This window comes from Orcinus orca, chromosome 11 (assembly GCF_937001465.1).
Source record: "Orcinus orca chromosome 11, mOrcOrc1.1, whole genome shotgun sequence".
In the NCBI taxonomy this organism is placed as follows: domain Eukaryota; kingdom Metazoa; phylum Chordata; class Mammalia; order Artiodactyla; family Delphinidae; genus Orcinus; species Orcinus orca.
In genome coordinates, this window is record NC_064569.1 from 64,151,178 (window position 1) to 64,171,384 (window position 20,207).

At 36.9% G+C, this 20,207-nt stretch overlaps 1 protein-coding gene across 2 annotated transcripts in view; it reads right to left on the bottom strand.

Moving 5' to 3' along the window:
* PAWR (pro-apoptotic WT1 regulator) overlaps positions 1 to 20,207 on the bottom strand; it is a 104,826-nt gene that overhangs the window by 16,482 nt on the left and 68,137 nt on the right. For both annotated transcript variants that reach the window (XM_033431330.2, XM_004271582.3), the window contains 2 exons: positions 17,966 to 18,097; positions 8,539 to 8,573 (listed from right to left, as the gene is read on the bottom strand). In XM_033431330.2, coding sequence (XP_033287221.1) covers positions 8,539 to 8,573; positions 17,966 to 18,097 — 167 coding nt within the window. The remainder of the gene's footprint in view (positions 1 to 8,538; positions 8,574 to 17,965; positions 18,098 to 20,207) is intronic.

Genomic DNA, 20,207 nt, shown 5'->3' on the forward strand with positions numbered 1-20,207 from the left:
ACCTGAACTAGTCGATATCCTGTTCTGAAAGGATTCTGCTTATCATGCACTTAGGTGTGATGATGACAATGTTAAAATGCAATTCAGGCTTCTAAACATTTACTCTCAAGTTTTATTCTTACCTTGTCATGGATTACTTACAAACAGTTCAAGGACCACACTTTGAGCAGCATTATGCTAAAGAATGTTTAAACTCAGACTTAAAAGAGGAATAAGAATGTGTAAATATCTAGAAACAAAGAGTATGTGGCCCTTTGAGAAACAGAAAAATCCAATATGGCTAAAGCATGAAAGGTAAATATAAGGGTGATAAGATATGACACTGGAAAAGCAAGCAGGAGACCTGAAAGCAAGATATGACACTGGAAAAGCAAGCAGGAGACCTGAAAGCTCTTTTATGAAGAATTTCAACTAATGGTCTCCAAATTTATTCATTACATACACATTGGTATGTATATTTATCTACTATCTTTATAATCGATTTACAATATCATTATGTTTGGTTATATATTACATATTCATATATACTTTATTATACAAACATATGTAAATCAAATAATATGATTTATAATGTGATATTGTTAAAATATTATCTGTATCACTAAAAATATAACATAAAGGGGTGAAAAGATTTTAAATGTACATCTTTTTTCTTTTGGCTGCGTTGGGTCTTTGTTGCTGTGCGCAGGCTTTCTCTAGTTGCGGTGAACGGGAGCTACTCTTCGTTGCGGTGCGCGGGCTTCTCACTGCAGTGGCTTCTCTTGTTGTGGAGCACAGGCTCTAGGCGGGCAGGCTTCAGTAGTTGTGGTGCACAGGCTCAGTAGTTGTGGTGCACAGGCTCAGTAGTTGTGGCTCGTGGGCTCTAAAGGGCAGGCTCAGTAGCTGTGGAGCATGGGCTTAGTTGCTCCATGGCATGTGGGATCTTCCCGGACCAGGGATGAAACCCGTGTTCCCTGCATTGGCAGGTGGATTCTTAACCACTGTACCACCAGGGACGTCCCTAAATATACATTTTAATTATTTATGATACAAATTTTTTTGTTTTCACAAAAATTGACTATAGTATTTTTTTTTTTTTTTGGGTACGCGGGCCTCTCACTCTTGTGGCCTCTTCCGTTACAGAGCACAGGCTCCGGATGTGCAGGCTCAGCGGCCATGGCTCACGGGCCCAGCCGCTCCGCGGCATGTGGGATCTTCCCAGACCGGGGCAAGAACCCGTGTCTCCTGAATCGGCAGGCGGACTCTCAACCACTGCGCCACCAGGGAAGCCCGACTATAGTATTTTTAATGAAAGTATAATTTGAATATGCTTCACTTCTGAGGAACTTATTTTAACTCTTTGTGATATATAGAGATTTGAAGGTGTAGTTCTATGCATATTTGATTTTTAATGTCTGTAACAGCAGAAAGAGATGTCTCACAGGAAGAATTTAAAGTTTTTTAAATTTTCACTTAAAACTCCAAAGCAAGCATCAAAATTTTTTTCTAATTTATAAGAACAGATCTGATTTTGTGTATCTTGCCAACTGAACACCACATGATCACCTTTGCGTTTATATACTTATTTTTATATTCTCCTTAAATTCCCCCCGACCTATCCATTTTGTATTAGTTAAACAACATAATAATTCATAAATCCATCTAACCATTCAAATTACACTATTGTGCAACATTTAGAAAGTGAACAAAGCACACTTTCCTCAGGATACCTCAAATACTAAATAATCATCTGATACATAGAACAAGGGAATAAATAACAAGTACATAGTGCTAGCTATTAAGTATACAGTGGGCCCTACGAATCTGTGGGTTCCACATCCTCAGACTGAACCAACCCACATTGAAAATATTCAGGGGGGAAAAATGCTAGAAATTTCCAAAAAGCCAAACATATTTATATAGCACTCACACTGTATTAGGTACTATAAGCATTCTAGAGATAATTTAAGTATACAAGAGGATGTGCATAGATTATATACAAATACACCATTTTATACAAGAGACTTGAGCATCCACAAATTTTGATATCCTCAGGGTCCTGGACCCAATCCCCGCTCCGTGAATATCAAGGGATGACTGTAAATGTCTTACTGTCTTTTAGATTAAAAGGTAAATACAAACAGAAGATCTAGTATTTCCCTCCTGCATCCTAACATTATCTTGTGCATCACCCTGCCTTGGAGACCAGTTTAGACTCATTTAAAGGTAATAGGAAGTCATTAAAGCAGGGAAAGTGACAGAATCATTTTAATAAAATGCACTGGAAATGAGCAAAACTGAAGGCAGCGACACCAGTTTGAAGGGTATTGTAATCATCTATGTAAGAGATGATGGTGTCCCTGGACTTCCCTGGTGGTGCACTGGTTAAGAATCCACCTGCCAATGCAGGGAACAAGGGTTCGATCCTTGGTCTGGGAAGATCCCACATGCCGCAGAGCAACTAAGCCCGTGCACCACAACTACTGAAGCCACACACCTAGAGCCTGTGCTCTGCAACAATAGAAGCCACCACAATGAGAAGCCCGGGCACCACAACGAAGAGTAGCCCCTGCTCACCACAAATAGAAAAAGTCCACACGCAGCAACAAAAAACCTAACGTAGCCAAAAATTAATTAATTAATTAAATTTATAAATAAATATATATATTATATTTATATATTATTTATTTATTTATTTTAAAAAAGAGATGATGGTGTCCTAGATTGGTGGGTTGGCACTGGAGCTACAATGACTGAATTTAAGTGAGGTTGTGAAGAAAGGGGAGGGGAGGGGAGGGGAGGGGAGGGGAGGGGAGGAAAGGAAAGGAAAGGAAAGGAAGAAAGGAGGGAGGGAGGGAGGAAGGAAGGAAGGAAGGAAGGAAGGAAGGAAGAAGGAAGGAAGAGTCAAAAGCAATGTCCAGATTTCTGACTTGAGCAAGAATGTATTTTGATACCAACTACTGAAATCCACTAAGTTTCACAAGTTTACTTTTGAACATGCTGAGTTTAAGATGCTTCTAAGATATCTAAAAGTAGACATTTGAAAGTTGTTGGTTATACAGATATAGAGCTAATGATTTAAAATCATCAACGTAGGTATATACAGTAACCAAAGTCACCAGAGTGAAAGAAATTTCTAGAACAAATACACAGAACAAAAAGAGAATAGTCTAAGACAAAGAGCTGAGTAACATCAACACATAAAGAGTAAGTACAGGAAAGGAAGAACTACAAATAAAAACTGGGAAATACTGGCAAAGTGGCAGGAAGAAAATCAAGAGGGTAAGGTATCACCAAAGCCATTATCTATCATGTTATAAAAGAGCATTAGAATCATTTTAAAGGACCTCTTTTCACTTAAAAAGAAGTCCACTTATCTGCATCAACCACAGATTATTCAAGTAGAAACCACAACGCTGACAACTACAAACGAAAACCTAAAAATGTGGATATCCCTTAATATGTTTGTTTGCTTGATGTACAAGCTTAAAACAGCCTTTCAAAAAGTTTAACCTATTAACAATTTTAAAAACCCTTCCTATTAGGCCTGTCAATACACAAGTGATAATATCATACAAACTCAAAACAAGGAATAATTATTACTGAAAAACATGATCAGTGATTTATCCCCATTAGGTATTAGGTTTGTAAAGAACACTGTCATAATTGTGAATAACTGTGTTAACTGATCTTATTACCAAATTTAGCTCTGTTTATTTTAAAAACAGGGGCTTCCCTGGTGGCGCAGTGGTTGAGAGTCCGCCTGCCGATGCAGGGCACACGGGTTCGTGCCCCGGTCCGGGAAGATCCCACATGCCACGGAGAGGCTGGGCCCGTGAGCCATGGCCACTGAGCCTGCGCGTCCGGAGCCTGTGCTCCGCAACGGAAGAGGCCACAACAGTGAGAGGCCCGCATACCGCAAAAAAATAAAAAATAATAAATAAAAACAGAAATGTTTTTAACCTATTTTTGAGGGCTGGATATGTACAGCGCAAAATACCCAGAATAAAAGATTGTTTTATTAACTCCAAAAAGATTGTAACGTTCTATTCAGGAATGTTAACACAAATCTCTAACCAATACAATTCCAAAAAGAATCCCCCTCTGCCCTTAGCTACAAAGTATTAACCATAATGTGCAGAAAAGGAAAAAGAATAAACAGTATCATCAAAGATAAATACCACCATTTACCGAAATTTTCCCCTCTGGGAATTTTCATATTTTCTGTGGAAAGACTAGAAGGTGTTGTGTTGGGGGATAAAACTATCACGAGAACAAGATTGGCAGCATTATGAGATTACAGCTAAAGGAATTTTCCACTAAAATAGATATTTTAAACCTTAGCAATTAGAAGAAATACAAGACCCATGAGTAAAATCCTAGTTTTAGAATGGATACCAAATATTTAGAAGTATTAGGTAAGTCGGGGAATTACTAAATAACCAAGAAGTACATGACTGGTCTCCATATTTTTAATGTTTCACTACCTTATTCAATTCCACCACCACTGTCCCAAACAGTCCCTCACTCTGGGTAGGTCTTCTCTCTCTTCTCCCTTTAAACACACACACACACACACACACACACACACAGCAACAACTAAAGATCAAAATCATCTCTCAGACTCTTTATTAAAATTGTGATACATATTCACTGTGGGAAACAGATAACATGAATCAATATCTCCAGTAACTCCACCAACCCAGAGATAACGGCTGTTATATTCTACAATATATTAGTAGTTCATAACCTTTTTGTATTGCAGATCTCTTTGAAAATCTGATGAAAAATATAGCTCTTCTCCCAGATAACCATGATATTCTTTTATATAGAATTTTAGCAGCTCATCAATAGAGTTCAAGTTAAGAACACATATATATTATGATAGATGTTGTTTTATATCATACTCTTCGTAATATGCTTTCCCTCTCTCCATTTAACATAAATAGGTAATAATTCTCCTATAATTATTAATTCCTATAATTAACGGTTTTCTAAAGAATCAGTTTAATGCCTGTATTGTAACTTTATATTAATATGCTATAGCTTATAACCTATCTCACTGTTAGAAATTTAAGTTTCTCCAGTTAGGGGCTATCATACTTGTTCATTTCTGGTGTGTTAAGTATAATGAATTATCCTAAAGAAATCACTATAAACTTAACCAAGTAAACATTCCACTAAGAAAATTACACATTGGGGGAAAAAAAAACCCCAAAAATACATAACCACTGATCCATCCTTCTTAAACCTTGAGTTTCAGAAATTTCAAGACTCCCCCCTCCAAATAATTATCCAAAGTTATTTAAACATGTTTTAAAAAGGAGTTCAGTGAATATGTTAAGAGATGTTCTAGGTAAACAGGAGTTGATTCAATAAAATAGAGCTCAACTACAGTGACTGCTTAACAAACTCAATGCTTAAAAAGTACATCCTTGATATTTGTAAGAAAAAAATTAATATTTAATCCATAATTTACAAGAGCACACAAACTAGTCTTGTGGGTGGCTTGTACCCTCTAATGACTTTTTCAGTTTGTCTAGTCGTATATATATCATAAGTTATTTGGTTTGCTGAAAATATTTTCTAACATATAATGCCAAATTTCTATCCTTTAGCCCATTCCTCCTTTTTTCACCCCCATTAATCAGCAGACACCCTTCTCCAAATAACATACATTCTCCAGTCTTTGCTACAACTTGCTGACAGATTAATGAAAGTAATGAACTGTTGATATACAATGTAACAAATTCCTTTAGATAAGGAATTGATAATTTCAGATCTAGATTTTGTGCTTGTTTTTATTTGGTGTGTGTTCAACTACGAGTTGCTATGAGTCCATGAATAATGACTAGAAACTTTAAAAAAAAATTGTTGTTGTTTGTTTTATAACAGTATTAAACATGGCTAAACCTTTGAGAGCTAAAAAGTAACAAACCATGTGCTTTAGGCTATGAAAATAAAAGAAGTAACAAGTATATGAACAGGTCACAAGTAAAATAATGGTCTAAAAAATGGGTGGGATGGGGAAGGGAGGGAGATCCAAGAGGGAGGGGATATATGTATACATATAGCTAACTAACTTCACTGTACAGCAGAAACTTATACAACATTGTAAAGCAATTATACTCCAATAAAAAAAGCTTAAAAATAAAAACATACATCATGTGAAATCAATTTTCTACCTAATTTAACACAATATGTAAATAAAGCTTTTGATGAGGATTTGTAAATTATTCCCCTAATGATTCTACCTAAAGAATGCAAATCTGAAAAGTGCCAATTATAATTTAAGGTTTATAATTTAATAAGGATTAAATATGTATGAATGATACAGCAAACTTGGTAAGTTACTGAAGTTTATTTTTATTCCCCAAACCAAAAACTGATGATAAAAACTCTTTTGGTTTGAAAATGTGGCCTGGAAATAGGCCAAATCAAAGCTATTTGATTGGCAATGCTTGCTAGCAAAAGAAAAAAGAGTCTTTCCAGTTTAAACTATTCATGTTAAGTAAAAATTACCAAGCACAAGTTTCATTATATCTACATCAAAATTACTCAGAAATGAAAATAAAAGCAGCAGCAGTGGCAAACATATCAGACCTACTTAGTCAATTGTTGATTACCTTGGCCTTCTTATCTCTTTTAAAAGGTAAACACTGGGACTTCCCTGGTGCCACAGTGGTTAAGAATCCACCTGCCAATGCAGGGGACACGGGTTCGAGCCTGGGCCTAGGAAGATCCCACACGCCATGGAGCAGCTAAGCCCTTGCACCACAACTACTGAAGCCCACGCACCTAGAGCCCACACTCTGCAACAAGAGAAGCCACCGCAATGAGAAGCCCACACACTGAAACGAAGACCCAACATGGCCAAAAATAAATAAATTTATTTATTTTTAAAAAAGTTAAACATTGAGTTTTATCTATATAATAACTTAGTATTAAAATTAGAGCTCTTCTTAATCAATGTTTTATTTTAGATGAATTATAATAACCACAACTTTTAACCAAATATTTTAAACTTTAACGTAAAAGTAGGGCAAGACAGAGGTTTTATATGTATAAATCTAGGTAGACTGTCTTGTGCAAGCATGCGAGTTCTGGAGTCAGGTTGCCCGAGTTAAAATCCAGACTCTTCTGTTCACTAGCTTCGTAAGCACAGTGAAATGATTCTACCTCTTTATCCCACTTCACTCACCTATAAAATAAGAGTAAATATTATACCTACAGTACCTACCTTACAAGATAACTTTGGGAATTGAATGAGATCTCTACGTAAAGCTTCTTGGACATTATAAGCACTTGATAAGATCTACCATTATTCCATTAATTATTAGCACAAGCATGACCACACCTTCTGCAACCTTCATGGCTTCAACAGGGAAAGAAGCTAATATCTCAGTCATCTCCGTTAAACAACTTATACTTAATTGTGATTTTCCTCCTATACATGTGTACACACACTCAAACACATTTCTGATAAAAGCATTACTCCTTGTGTATAGCTGGTGCTATGGACTTGCTAGGGTCTGAATGTTTGTGTCCCCCCAAAAATTCTGTTGAAATCCTAACGTCCAATGTAAGGGTAATAGGAGGTGAGGCTTTGGGAGGTGCCTAGGTCACAAAGGTGGAGTCCTCATGAATGGAATTAGTGCTCTTATAAAAGAAATCCCACAGAGCTCTCTAGCTCCTTCCACCATGTGAGGACACAGTGAGAAGCTGTTAGTCTGCAACTGGCAAGAGGGCTTTCACCAACCAGAACCTGACCCTGCTGGCTCTCTGATCTCTGATTTCCACGCTCCAGAATTGTGAGAAATAAATTTCTGTTGTCTGTGATATTTTGTTATAGTGGCCTGAATGAACTAAGATCAGAATGAATTGGATACTCCCAAAATTCATATGCTGAAAGCACTAACCCCGATGTGATGGTATATTTGGAAGCAGGGCATTTGGGAGGTAACTAGATTTAGATGAGGTCATGAGGGTGGGGCCCTCATGATGGGATTAGTGCCTTTATCAAAAGAGACACCAGGGAAGCCACCCCTTCTCTCTCCACCATTTGAGGACAAAGTAAGAAGGCAGCTCTCTGCAAGTCAGGAAGAGAAGCCTCATCAGAACCAGACCATGCTGACACTGTGATCTTGGACTTTACAGCCTCCAGAACTGTAAGAAAATAAATTTCTGCTCTAGCCATCCTGTCTATAGTATTTTGTTATGGTATCCCAAAGCTGACTAATACAGATGGTATATCTGTATTTTCAGTGTTTAAATACACAAGGGAAAATGACACAGTTTTTCTTTTGCTAAGTTCATCAAACCCTTACAAATTCATGGTGTTTGCAGTATTCAAAGACTGCAGAGTATGTCAGAATAAGTCATGGTCAGAAAGACATTACACTCCTGCCTACGATGTAATTTCTTTTTAAGAGCACAATATTAAGGTTTCTTATTTTTCAAACAGCTGTTTGAAACAGTTCTAGTTAGTTAAGCCATGGTCAGGAAGACATTACACTTATGTCTACAATATGTTGTTAGTCATAACTTAAGGATTCTTACCTTTTGTATCTGCCTGAAACTGTTCTAGATGGCTCCTGTAAAGTAAAAATAAAAAATGACATATCAGTTTGGGTATGTGTATAAGCACACAATTCCGTATTCCATAAAACTACTGACAGAGAATACTGGAACAATTACCATTGTTTTTTTAAATAATTATTTTATAGATTTATTTATTTTTACTTATTTATCTTTGGCTGCATTGGGTCTTCATTGCTGCTCGCGGGCTTCCTCTAGTTGCAGCAAGTGGGGGCTACTCTTTGTTGTGGTGTGCGGGCTTCTCATTGTGGTGGCTTCTCTTGTTGTGGAGCACGGGCTCTAGGCGCACGGGCTTAAATAGTTGTGGTATGCAGGCTCAGTAGTTGTGGCTCGCAGGCTCTATAGCGCAGGCTCAATAGCTGTGGCGCACAGGCTTAGGTGCTCTGCGGCATGTGGGATCTTCCCAGACCAGGGCTCAAACCCATGTCCCCCTCATTAGCAGGAGGATTCTTAACCACTGCGCCATCAGGGAAGTCCCTTTAAAACTATTTTTGAAACCACAGGAACTAGATTTAAATGTTTAATCACTGGTTATTTAGATAAAGCAGAAAGAAATACTAAGGTTATGTGTATGCACTCAAAGTACATTTTATTGAATGTAGATAATAATGATTCCATATGGAACTTTTCCCCTTAAGTTTCACAAACAGTACTCCAACTAACATTTTATCAAGGTTTTCTTTCATAAAAGTCCCTAATCTTATTTTATATGAACTAAAACTTAAGGCACAGACCTTGAATGATATCTGTCTAAATATGCATTAGAAAAAATGCTAATAATGCCTTAAGTTCCAAAACATAACACCTCTCTCACTTTGGTTATAAATGAAATATTTCAAAACATGACATCAGCTTGATTATCCAGACTATCTCTTGCTGCAATGAAATAGGCAAAATTGCTAAATAAGAATAGCCCTTGTTGCATTTACTGATTTGTGGGTAACTGATATATTGATTGTAATGGTAGAAACAACCTGGCAATAAATAATATTTCTGAGGCTTAAAGTAGGCATTTTCCCCTAACATGATAAAACTTAAGACTAATACACATTTAGAGTAGAATTTTAATAAATACAGAAAGGTGAAATGGAGGATGTTGGAGGATGTTTTCAGCAACACTACACTATCGTGGCATTATACTAATGTTATACTTTGACCCAACTATAAATGACTTAAAGTCAGTTATCAGGTAAGTTTCCATTTATGTATACTAATAAGTTGTATAATATCTGTTTTCTACGTTTCTCACAGCTTTTTTTTTTTTAAACAACTAGTGACTTAAAACATATGTCAACTTTTACGGTATTTTCTCTACAGCTAGTTTGGTGCAACTGATCAAATGACAACTTGGACATACTTGATCAAATTATTCCATGCTCATGTCCAAGATGTATAAACAATAAGATTTAAGCCTATTTCTGTATAACTAATATTCAAGAGCTAAGATTCTAAAGCAGACCAACAACTCTTAAGCTTATTGTTTATTGGTTAGATGTGAATATGGTTTTTATTAGACAACACTTAAGCTTACTGTTTATTGGTCAGATTTGAATACAGTTTTATTAGATTATACATTTTGTAACTAAATGTTATTTCACAGTGACTCTACTAATCAAATTCTATTGCTTAGGGACTTCCCTGGTGGTGCAGTGGCTGGGAATCTGCCTGCCAATGCAGGGGACACAGGTTCAAGCCCTGGTCCAGGAAGATCCCACATGCCACAGAGCAACTAAGGCCGTGTGTCACAACTACTGAGCCTGCACTCTATAGCCTGCGAGCCACAACTACTGAGCCTGCGTACCACAACTACTGAAGCCCGCACACCTAGAGCCCATGCTCCACAACAAGAGAAGCCACTGCAATGAGAAGGCCGCACACCACAACTAAGAGTAGTCCCCGCTCACCACAACTAGAGAAAGCCTACGTGCAGCAACAGAGACTCAATGCAGCCAAATATAAATAAATAAATAATAAATTTATATATATATATAAAAAATTCCATTGCTTAACAATGGAATGTTCCCCAAATTGGATAGACAATATTAGCAGAGATTGGGAGGGGTGGTAGCCTGCTTCTCATGTGTATTCAAGACTCACATTTACAGATGGAATTTAACTATTCCCTGCCAAAAAGAGGAAACTGAAATGATAGAAAAAAAAAAAAAATCAGCCCCTATAGTGCAGTAAAAGAGTCCCTTATAACTTTAAGGAGGAAAATTCTTGTTGTTTCTATACATTAATACAAAATTCTACACAAATATAAACCTTAGATTTGTTAACTAGAAGCCTCTATATTTCTGTGACCACAAAGATTTCCAAGCAAAGAGTGATAACGTCATAATTACTATAACTGTGAAAGTTGAAAATTCCATTCTAAGTGTGTGGGGGGAGAAGAAATACCTTCAGTATCACTGAAATTGCTTGTAAAAAATATGAATGCTAAGACTATATTGGTCTTAAAAGTTTCAAAGACTATGTAATTAGACCTTCCAATAACCCTAAAGTTTATTATACAACTGATTTAAAATATACTTTTCCTGAAATAATCTTTCTTGTAATGGGTGGTTTATATTACAAAAGGGAGGGGGAAAGGCCTATGTAGAGCTTAGAAAATGTTGGCAAAGCACGAACTGTTTTATGTGAGTTTAAATAAAACATTCTGCTTCATTCAAGCTTAGAATGGTCAATAAGGAAATTCCACGAACATTGTCTTTACAGGTGCAGTGGCAGATCAGCACTTGTAAAGTATAAACGAATATAAAAGCATATGTGAAATAAGATCAGACAAATACAGGCCCAGTAGAATATAGTAAAATAATACTGAAGTTATTCAAATAAACTTGAATAACTTCAGTATAGCCCTTGGTAAACTATGGCATACCATGGTAACTGGCCCTCAGGACTAACTTTAAAATACCTATACTGGTATATATAATATACTAAGATACAATGTTGAAGATGAATGCAGAACAGAATATCTGTAATGTACAATTGAGAAAAATAACTTTAAAAATGAGAATAAAATAAGGACATTATCAAATTAACAAAGATTTTAAAAGGAAAAACTAAATAATAACCAATATTTGTAACTATAAATGAAGTATAACCTTTAAAAATTGTGAATCACTATATTGTATACCTGTAACTTGTATAGTATTGTATAGCAACTGTACTTCAATTAAAAAAAAAAAAAAAAAAGGAAAAGCTCATTATTCCCCTCCTTTCCTGAACGCCTTAGTCCTAAAGCCATTAGGTGGGGCAGAGCAAGGTGGGGAGGAAACAAGGTGGCCCCAACCAGGGTATCAGAATACTGGAACACTCCATGAAGAAGAGCTGCTTGGCAGAAAGAATCAGAGTCCAAGAAAACTGAGGCCAGCATCCATACAGCAGGGGGACTTAGCCTGGCATGAGAAATCAGAGCCTGAGCAGAATGAGGAGGGGTCTACAAAGCATGAAAGGGAAGTTAGGTTATCAGGCCTGAGGCAAGGTCAGAAAGGGAGTCCCAGGAAGGGATACTGAGAGCCCCAAGCATGGTGTGATGGTCATCCATTCATGAGGGGGGCCCAAAATGGGGATTTAGAGCCCCAGAAGGGTAAAGAAGATGTTCCCTCAAAAAAGGCAGCCTGGGGCTTCCCTGGTGGCACAGTGGTTGAGAGTCCGCCTGCCGGTGCAGGGGACACGGGTTCGTGCCCCGGTCTGGGAGGATCCCACATGCTGCGGAGCGGTGGGCCCGTGAGCCATGGCCGCTGGGCCTGTGCGTCTGGAGCCTGTGCTCCGCAATGGGAGGGGCCACAGCAGTGAGAGGCCCGCGTACCGCAAAAAAAAAAAAAAAAAAAAAAAGGCAGTCTGGCATGGAGAATTCACAGCCCTTGCAAGGTGTGGAGAGCATCTCTGTAGGGCATGACCAGGGCTGACGTGCCAGAGCCCAAATAGGATGAAGAGAGTGTCCACAGAGTGGCAGCCTGGCTTGGAGGTGTCAAAACCCAATCAGGTGATAAGGGGTCCCCATGACGGAGTAATCCAGCATGAGGTCTCAGTCTGAGCGGGAACAAAGGAAGACCCTAAGGAAGAGCAGCCTGTCACAGGATGGAGAAGCTAAGCAGGGTAAGGACGGAATCCACAGAGGGGGTGAACTGGTGTGAGGAGTCACAACTCAAGCAGGGTAAAGAGGGCAACCTGCAGCTTCACAAGGGATGCCCAAGCCTGAAGAAACTGAGGAGAGTGTTCATGCACAAGGTAAAGCCAACGTATGATGTCAGAACCCACTCGCGGTACGGAGGGCATACGTGTGGGGAAGGAGTGGCAATGGGAAATAGGTTACATATAGGGGAATTGACTAAATAAGAAAACACGTTAAGAATAACGGGAAACAGGTTCCTCAGTGTCACAAAAGGGAGTTACAAATACTAGATTTAAGTCTTGTGATATTAGATTAGAATTGGCCATATTGGTATAAATTAGTTTCAGTATCTACATAGATAGATGTAGTTACCTAGGTAGGTAGGCAGGCAGCAGACAAACAGATATGTATACGTATGCATGTACATAGAGACACACACAGTAGGTCTGTACATAGAGAGGGACTACAAATGGTGACATCTCAATAACATGAACATAACTACAGCCCAGATCTTGGCTTCACAATATCATTTACCAGTAAAAGGAATCAGGGCTCCTTAGAGAAATAGCTGCTAGCTTCCAAGACTGGAGTAAGAAGCTAAAGATGAGTCTGCATTATCTTATTATGCCAGAAAACAAAGAAGTATTCCAAGAATGATGGAGATGTAGCAAAGGATACAAAAGGTTAAAGGGGCTCTCACTGGCCAAATTTGGGATAAAGTGACTATTAAAATAAATAATGATGTGCTGTTGTAGGCAGAATAATGACCCTCAAAAGATGTTCACATTCTAATCTCTGTAACCTTCAAATATATTAGGCTACATGGCAAAGGGAAATTAAGGTTGCTAAATCAACGCCACTAAACAGGGAGATTATACTGGGTTATCTGATGGGCCCAATGTAATCACAAGGGTCACTGAAAGTGGAAGAAAGAGGCAGAAGAAGGTCAGAGGGAGATATGGCAAAGAATAAAGGTCACAATGCTGACTTTGAAGGAGGAAGAGGGACAAGGAATACAGGTAGCCGCTAGGAGCTGGAAAAGGCAAGGAAACTGATTCTCCCCTACAGCCTCCAGAAAGGAATGCAGCCCTGATTTTAGCCTTTGATTTCAGTCCATGATTTTATTAGTCCAGTGAGACTTCCAACTTACAGAAGTGTAAGTTGATAATTTTGTGTCATTTTAAGATACCAAATTTGTGGTAATTTGTTATAGCAGCAATAGAAAACTAATACTGATGGTAAGTAAAACCCATCAGATAAAATAGGTAATAGTGAGTTGATACAGATATACAGATATAAATAGATGATAGATAAATGGACAGAGATAAATAGAAAGTTTGATGGAGATTAAGGTATCTACATGGTTCAAAGCACTTATCCACAAAATACTTATTAAGAAGGGGCAGTGAAGCCTGGCAAATACCACCTTCATCACACGACCAAAGTGATCATCATCAGCAATGGAACAAACTAAAATCATGTGTCACCTGATAGGATACACAATGAGAAAAACATAGCACCAATTTTGTGATATTCCTGACAAAGACATATAACCTGAATCTAATTATAAGTAAATATTAGATAACCCAAACTGAAGGTCACATCACAAAATAAATGACCTATAATCTTAAAAAGTGTTAAGATTAAGAAAGTTAAGGAAAGACTGTATCAGATTGAAGAAGAGATATAGTGACTAAATAGAACATGTGATTCTGAATTAGACCCTCTTGCTATAATTTAAGACATGACTGGGACAACTGGCAAAACTTGATGATGGCTGAATATGTTAGATGGTAAAAGAATGTGTCAATTTTAATTTCCTATTTTTAAGAGGTGCGTTGTGGTTATGTAGGAGATCTTGTTTGTAGAAAACACACAGTGTAGTATTGGGGGTAATAGGGCATCAAGTTAGCAACTTACTCTCAAACATTTTAAGGGAAAAAAATTCTCTGTACAGTACTTGCAACTTTTCAGTAAACTTGAGATTGTTTTAAAAGGCAAATCAATAAATAATCAAAGAAAGGAGAAAAATAAAACTCATAAATGTCCTCTCACAAAATGCCATTATTTACATAAACTGATAAACTTTTCTTCATAAGTAATTTAGGCAATATGTATCAGAAATTTTTAAAATCTTTAAAAGGCATTATAGGGAATTCCCTGGCGGTCCAGTGGTTAGGACTCTGTGCTTTCACTGCAGGGGGCACAGGTTCGATCCCTGGGGGAACTAAGATCCCTCAAGCTGCAAGATGCGGCCAAAAAATAAATAAATAAAACATTTAAAAATGCTTTATGGCTTTTGGCCCAATAAGTTCATCTCTGGTAATCTGGCCAAAGAAAATAATTCAAAACACAAAAAGCTTATTTAATCTCCACAGATGTTAATTCCAGTATGACTTATAATAGTAAAAACGTTTAACCACTGAGGATTTGTATTAATGGGAAATTTGTGTCACCTATTACACACATTAAAAAAGAAAATTCTATGCCACTGAAAATAATACACAAAGAGTTTTGAATAACATGAAAAAAAATGTTCATGCTATAACACCTACAAAGAGAATTTTGACAATACCATCAAAATTACAAATGCACATTCCTTTTCACCCAGAAATTCTAGTGCTAGGGTTTTATCCTACTGATTTACACACACATATGCAAAAGAACATATATTAAAAGGTTTTCACCACCACATTGTTTGTAAAAGCAAAAAATTATATATAACCTAAATGACCATCAACAGAAATTAGTTAGAAAAATTATGATACATATACAAAATAGAATATTCTGTGTTTACAAAAAAATAATAGGGAAGCTCTTTATGTACTCCACAATATTAAATGAAACGAACAGGATGCAAAACAGTGTGCTAAAAATTAGTGAATACATATATAGACATATATATACACACATATAGACATAAATTTGTTTATGGACTACCTCAAGAAGGATCTAGAAGGATGTGCAAGAAAAGAAAGCACTAGTTGCCTCCAAAGAAGGTAACCAGGTAGCTGAGGAAGACTTTTTACCTACACCTTCTTATGCTTTTTCCATTTTTTAGCATGTGATTGTATGCTTCTTTTAAAATTAGTTAAGCCTAAAGTTTAAAATTTAATAAACAGTTCATAAAATACATAAGGAGACCAAACTAGGTAATTTCCCGTCTTTTACATTTTCATTTTTTTCAAATTTTCTAATTGATCATGTATTATTTAATCAGAGAATTAATATATTACTTTAAAAACTGGCATATTATCTAGGGAAAAAACATGGTTAAAAATGTGTAAAATCATAGCTAAAAATATAAGAAAAAAATATAAAGTCTCATTTTTTATTACCACTACTCCATATTATTTGAAAAATGCCAAACAGAAACTTAAAACACTCTAACCTTTCACAGAGCTTACTGTTATGCCAAATTCATGTTCCCATTTCATTCTTCATTTAAAAAAATTTGTTTAACTGATTCACATACATAATGCTAAGAAACAAAATCTCTCTGTCCTATTCAAGAAAAGCCTTAAAACAACCAATGATGCCAATATTTTCTCTCTCTTTTTGTTGTTTTTGAAGTTGGAGTTATAAATAAAATCTATATCTTATCTGAGTAATAGAATATGTGAGTTTAGGTAGTAACTCAGAGAGAGGTCAACTATGTAGACAGAAAAGTTCCTGTTCCCATTCCAACTTCAATGTGGCAATTTGGGATCCACTGGAGAGTTTTTGCCTCACTTTCATCCTAAGCACATAGCCTGGAATATACATACTTAAAACCAAGATCATCAGTGAGTTACATCCTAATTGCTAATGAAACAAACAAATAAACAAAAATGAGAGAAATGAAGGGCAGACCTAGGAAGAGACTAGAAAAGCTACAGGAAAGAAGATAAACTGGATAAGGCAGAAAGCTCCTCAGAGAGCCCGGATCAGCAGAGACTGCTACATATCTGGGTATAAACTTGGAAATAAACTAAACACTAGGCTCCTCAGCTTTGACTGGGTAAGGAACAGAAAGAAATCAGCCCTCTTTCCAAAAGCTGCTGCCTGATGTTAAGTGACATGACCAAGAACTAAAACCAGTTCTAGACTCAATCAAAATGCTATATTGTCTCTATCCCAATAAATTAAGCCTATTTCTTCTCCTGGAATAGGCACAGATTTAATTTCAACTTTGCTGTAATACACAAAAACAAAGGATACAAAGATACTTTAGATTATGAACAGTCACAGAGGTGCTGAGAGAAGCACTGCTGCTTAGCTTACACTATGTTATAATAGGGTATTCTAGCAGTAGCAACTGCAGTACAGGGGCACAGACAAACCCACATTACCATTCTTCGCATCAATGTATCTGCCTCAAAGAGCAGAGGAAAAAGAAGTTTTGCGTTCACATCCAAACCATTTCAAAATATTTTGCCTCTCTCTGCCAAATGCCTTCTATCATAACCTTGCAAATTAATAGACAAGTTTACATTTCATTTTTTTCATCAGTAAAACAGGGAGATATGTGTACTGCTCGGAAACTCCTTTTAGAGTAGTATCATAATAAAATGCACTTAAAAAGTCAAAGCTGGAACTCTGAAAAGACAACACAGTAGCTTACAATCTCAAAATGTCATCAAATTAATTTAAGATTAGATTTATCAAGATAATTCCCAAAGTACAGTTTATATGGAATGATTCTGAAGAGTGATTTGCTTTAAACTCAGGCACCCCAATGCCAACAACTCCCAATTTTCTGTGCTACAAGAAGCCAAGATAACAGCTAATTGGAAACTGACTTAAATTTTGTTTTAAAAAGTATTTTATAATTACACAGAAATATGGGTGTTTCTGGCAATTCACAATACTACATGTTGTGTTTTATTATTATGTTGAAACATTTGGCTTGGTAGACACTTGTTATTCAACTCTTTATTTGCTACATAATTCTAATGCAGATATCAGCCTGGAACAGTACTCTCCACTCACTTAAAACTCACTAATCCTTACTTTTTTAAGAGCAAAAGGGTAATTATTTTTCCTGCTTATTTTTACAACAGATACTGTTTAAACCTGCTTAGTCAGTAAATATTCACTGATCAGGAACTAAGGACCAAATACTGCTTACGTCAAAAAGTATTTAGATATAAGGAAAATCACTGGTTAAATCCATTTAAAGTACTTAAATGGAGTTGATGCAACCAAAATGAAACAGGAAAAATTATTAACAGTAACTTAAAAATTGTTAAAATAGCTAGTGACATTCTAGAATTTTTAAATACTCACTTGTAACAGATAGGAACTTCCTGGATCTAATAAGCTTACAGCCTCATTTTGCATCGTGTTCTGTTGTGTAATTGCATCTTCTCGTTTCCGCTCTTTCTGCCCAGCTTCATCATCTTCATATTCATCTAAGCACTGAAAGAAAGAATAGTTTCCATTTTACTTCTATATAATATTAATAAAATGTTTTGATAGTACGTGAAGATACATTTGATAGCATTAAGAAATACTAAGCATTCAGAAACTACACAATAAAAGTGTTCCTTTCAACAACTGGTACATTTAATTCCTATAAACTAAATTATCTGCTTAAAATCCAAACCTCCACATTCACACCCTTGTCAACATCTTTCTAGGCTCTAGGCTCTAACTACCAGTGACAAGGTTTGCTTAAAGGTAGGGTTCACTCTTTCTTCATCATTCAATCTTCAAGTAAATGGACTACCTTAAAGCACTTTTTGGAAGGTAACAAAAGACACACCACACAGACATGGAATGTAGAGTCTAACGGGAAGGGGTGTGTGTCTGTGTGTACATGTGCAGATAACTTAATAATAAAAGCCACTGAAGGTAGGGGTGTGTGTGTGTGTGTGTGTGTGTGTGTGTGTGTGTGTGTGTGTGTGTGTGTGTGTGTGTGTGTGTGTGTACGTGCGCACATAACTTAATGTTAAAGGCCATTTTCTACCTTAGTAGCCTATAAGTATCTTCACCTAGGGAGTAAGTCTTCTACAAACACTCTGTAGAAGAATTTACAATTTAAAAAATGCGTTTAATTTGGAATTGCAGGTATTAAAAAAAGAAGAATCTCAGATGATGGGAAGAACATATGGAAAAGCTTACATGAAAGGGTGCTGTTTAAAAAACCGAATCACCACCTGTGTTATCTACCCAGACTTTTTACATTAATAAAAAAAAAACAAAACCAACAACCCATAAACAGAAACTAAACTCTATCCATTACACCCACTGTGAAATAGGTCATCTGTTCCTTGTAACTGAACACATTCTTAACCAATATACTGCCTGTGTGTGTTTTGTAAGAGACAAAAAATAAATAATATCTCTGCAGGCACTTTGTAAACACTAAGACACTGACCAAAGCACAGAATAGCAGGAAAGACAACAGTATTTACAAATTGTGCAAAGAGAAAAGAAAGGCTGAAGCCACTGTGCAAACCAAGAAGGATCCCTGGAGCATCTGAAATAGGAGAACACAGAAAATAAGCAGCACATTCAAAGACACAAGGTCCATAGCGGGGGGTATGGAAGAAAGCATCTGTTTGACATGGAGTCTTAAATCAGGATGATGTGGAGGGAAAGCTGGGGGACAGAATGGAAGGGATGAATTAAAGAAACAAGTAGGCTGAGATTCCAGAGAATGTTTAGGGTCTCTCCTGTAATGCAACTAACTATGTGTACAGGTGTCACCTGGCCCTCTTCTCACCCTGTGGGAACTGGGGCTTAGGTAACTGGTACAAGAAAAATGATAACACTGTGGCTACTGCTATTGCTGTGAGGAACAAACTGTTCTTGACTCCCAGGAGACTAGTGTCTTCTGCCAGGATCCATGAAACCAGAGCAGGCTAACTCATTAGCTTGTAAGCAGGGTAAGATCTCAGATCCTTCAAAGTCCTTGACAGAGGTGAGTATTGGAAAGGCATATGCTCTGATCACAAAGAAATACAGATAATAAATAGCCTAAGAAGTCTAGACTTTTCATTACGTAACACTGAAACATGTTACAGTGCTACAATTCCCTGGAATATAAGTAAAACATGATCAAAACTGATTTGGGGAAAGGAACCTGTATACAGCAATTCAGAGTTCTGATTAACAGGGACCAAAAGTGGAGACTAAACAACATAGTAGGCAATGGGATCCTATGAAAAATGATATATCTGGGAATTCCCTGGCAGTCCAGTGGTTAGGACTCAGCACTTTCGCTGCCGGGGCCTGGGTTTGATCCTTGGTCGGGGAACTAAGATCCCTCAAGCCTCTCAGCATGCCCCCCCCCCCAAAAAAAGATGTATCTTAGGTGGAAACAGAATCAATAAAAGGAATCTAGTAAAGGGTACCAAAGTTTAAGAAATTAGTCCTGATTAGAAAACGAATCTCTCTTAGGACTTTTAAAAAGACTTTCTCAAACCAATAGACAGTATCATGTTTTATGCCAAAATATCAACAAAATTTAAATGCAAAGCCAGACTTAAGACACTGATGTCCACTATCAACAGGGTGGTTACCA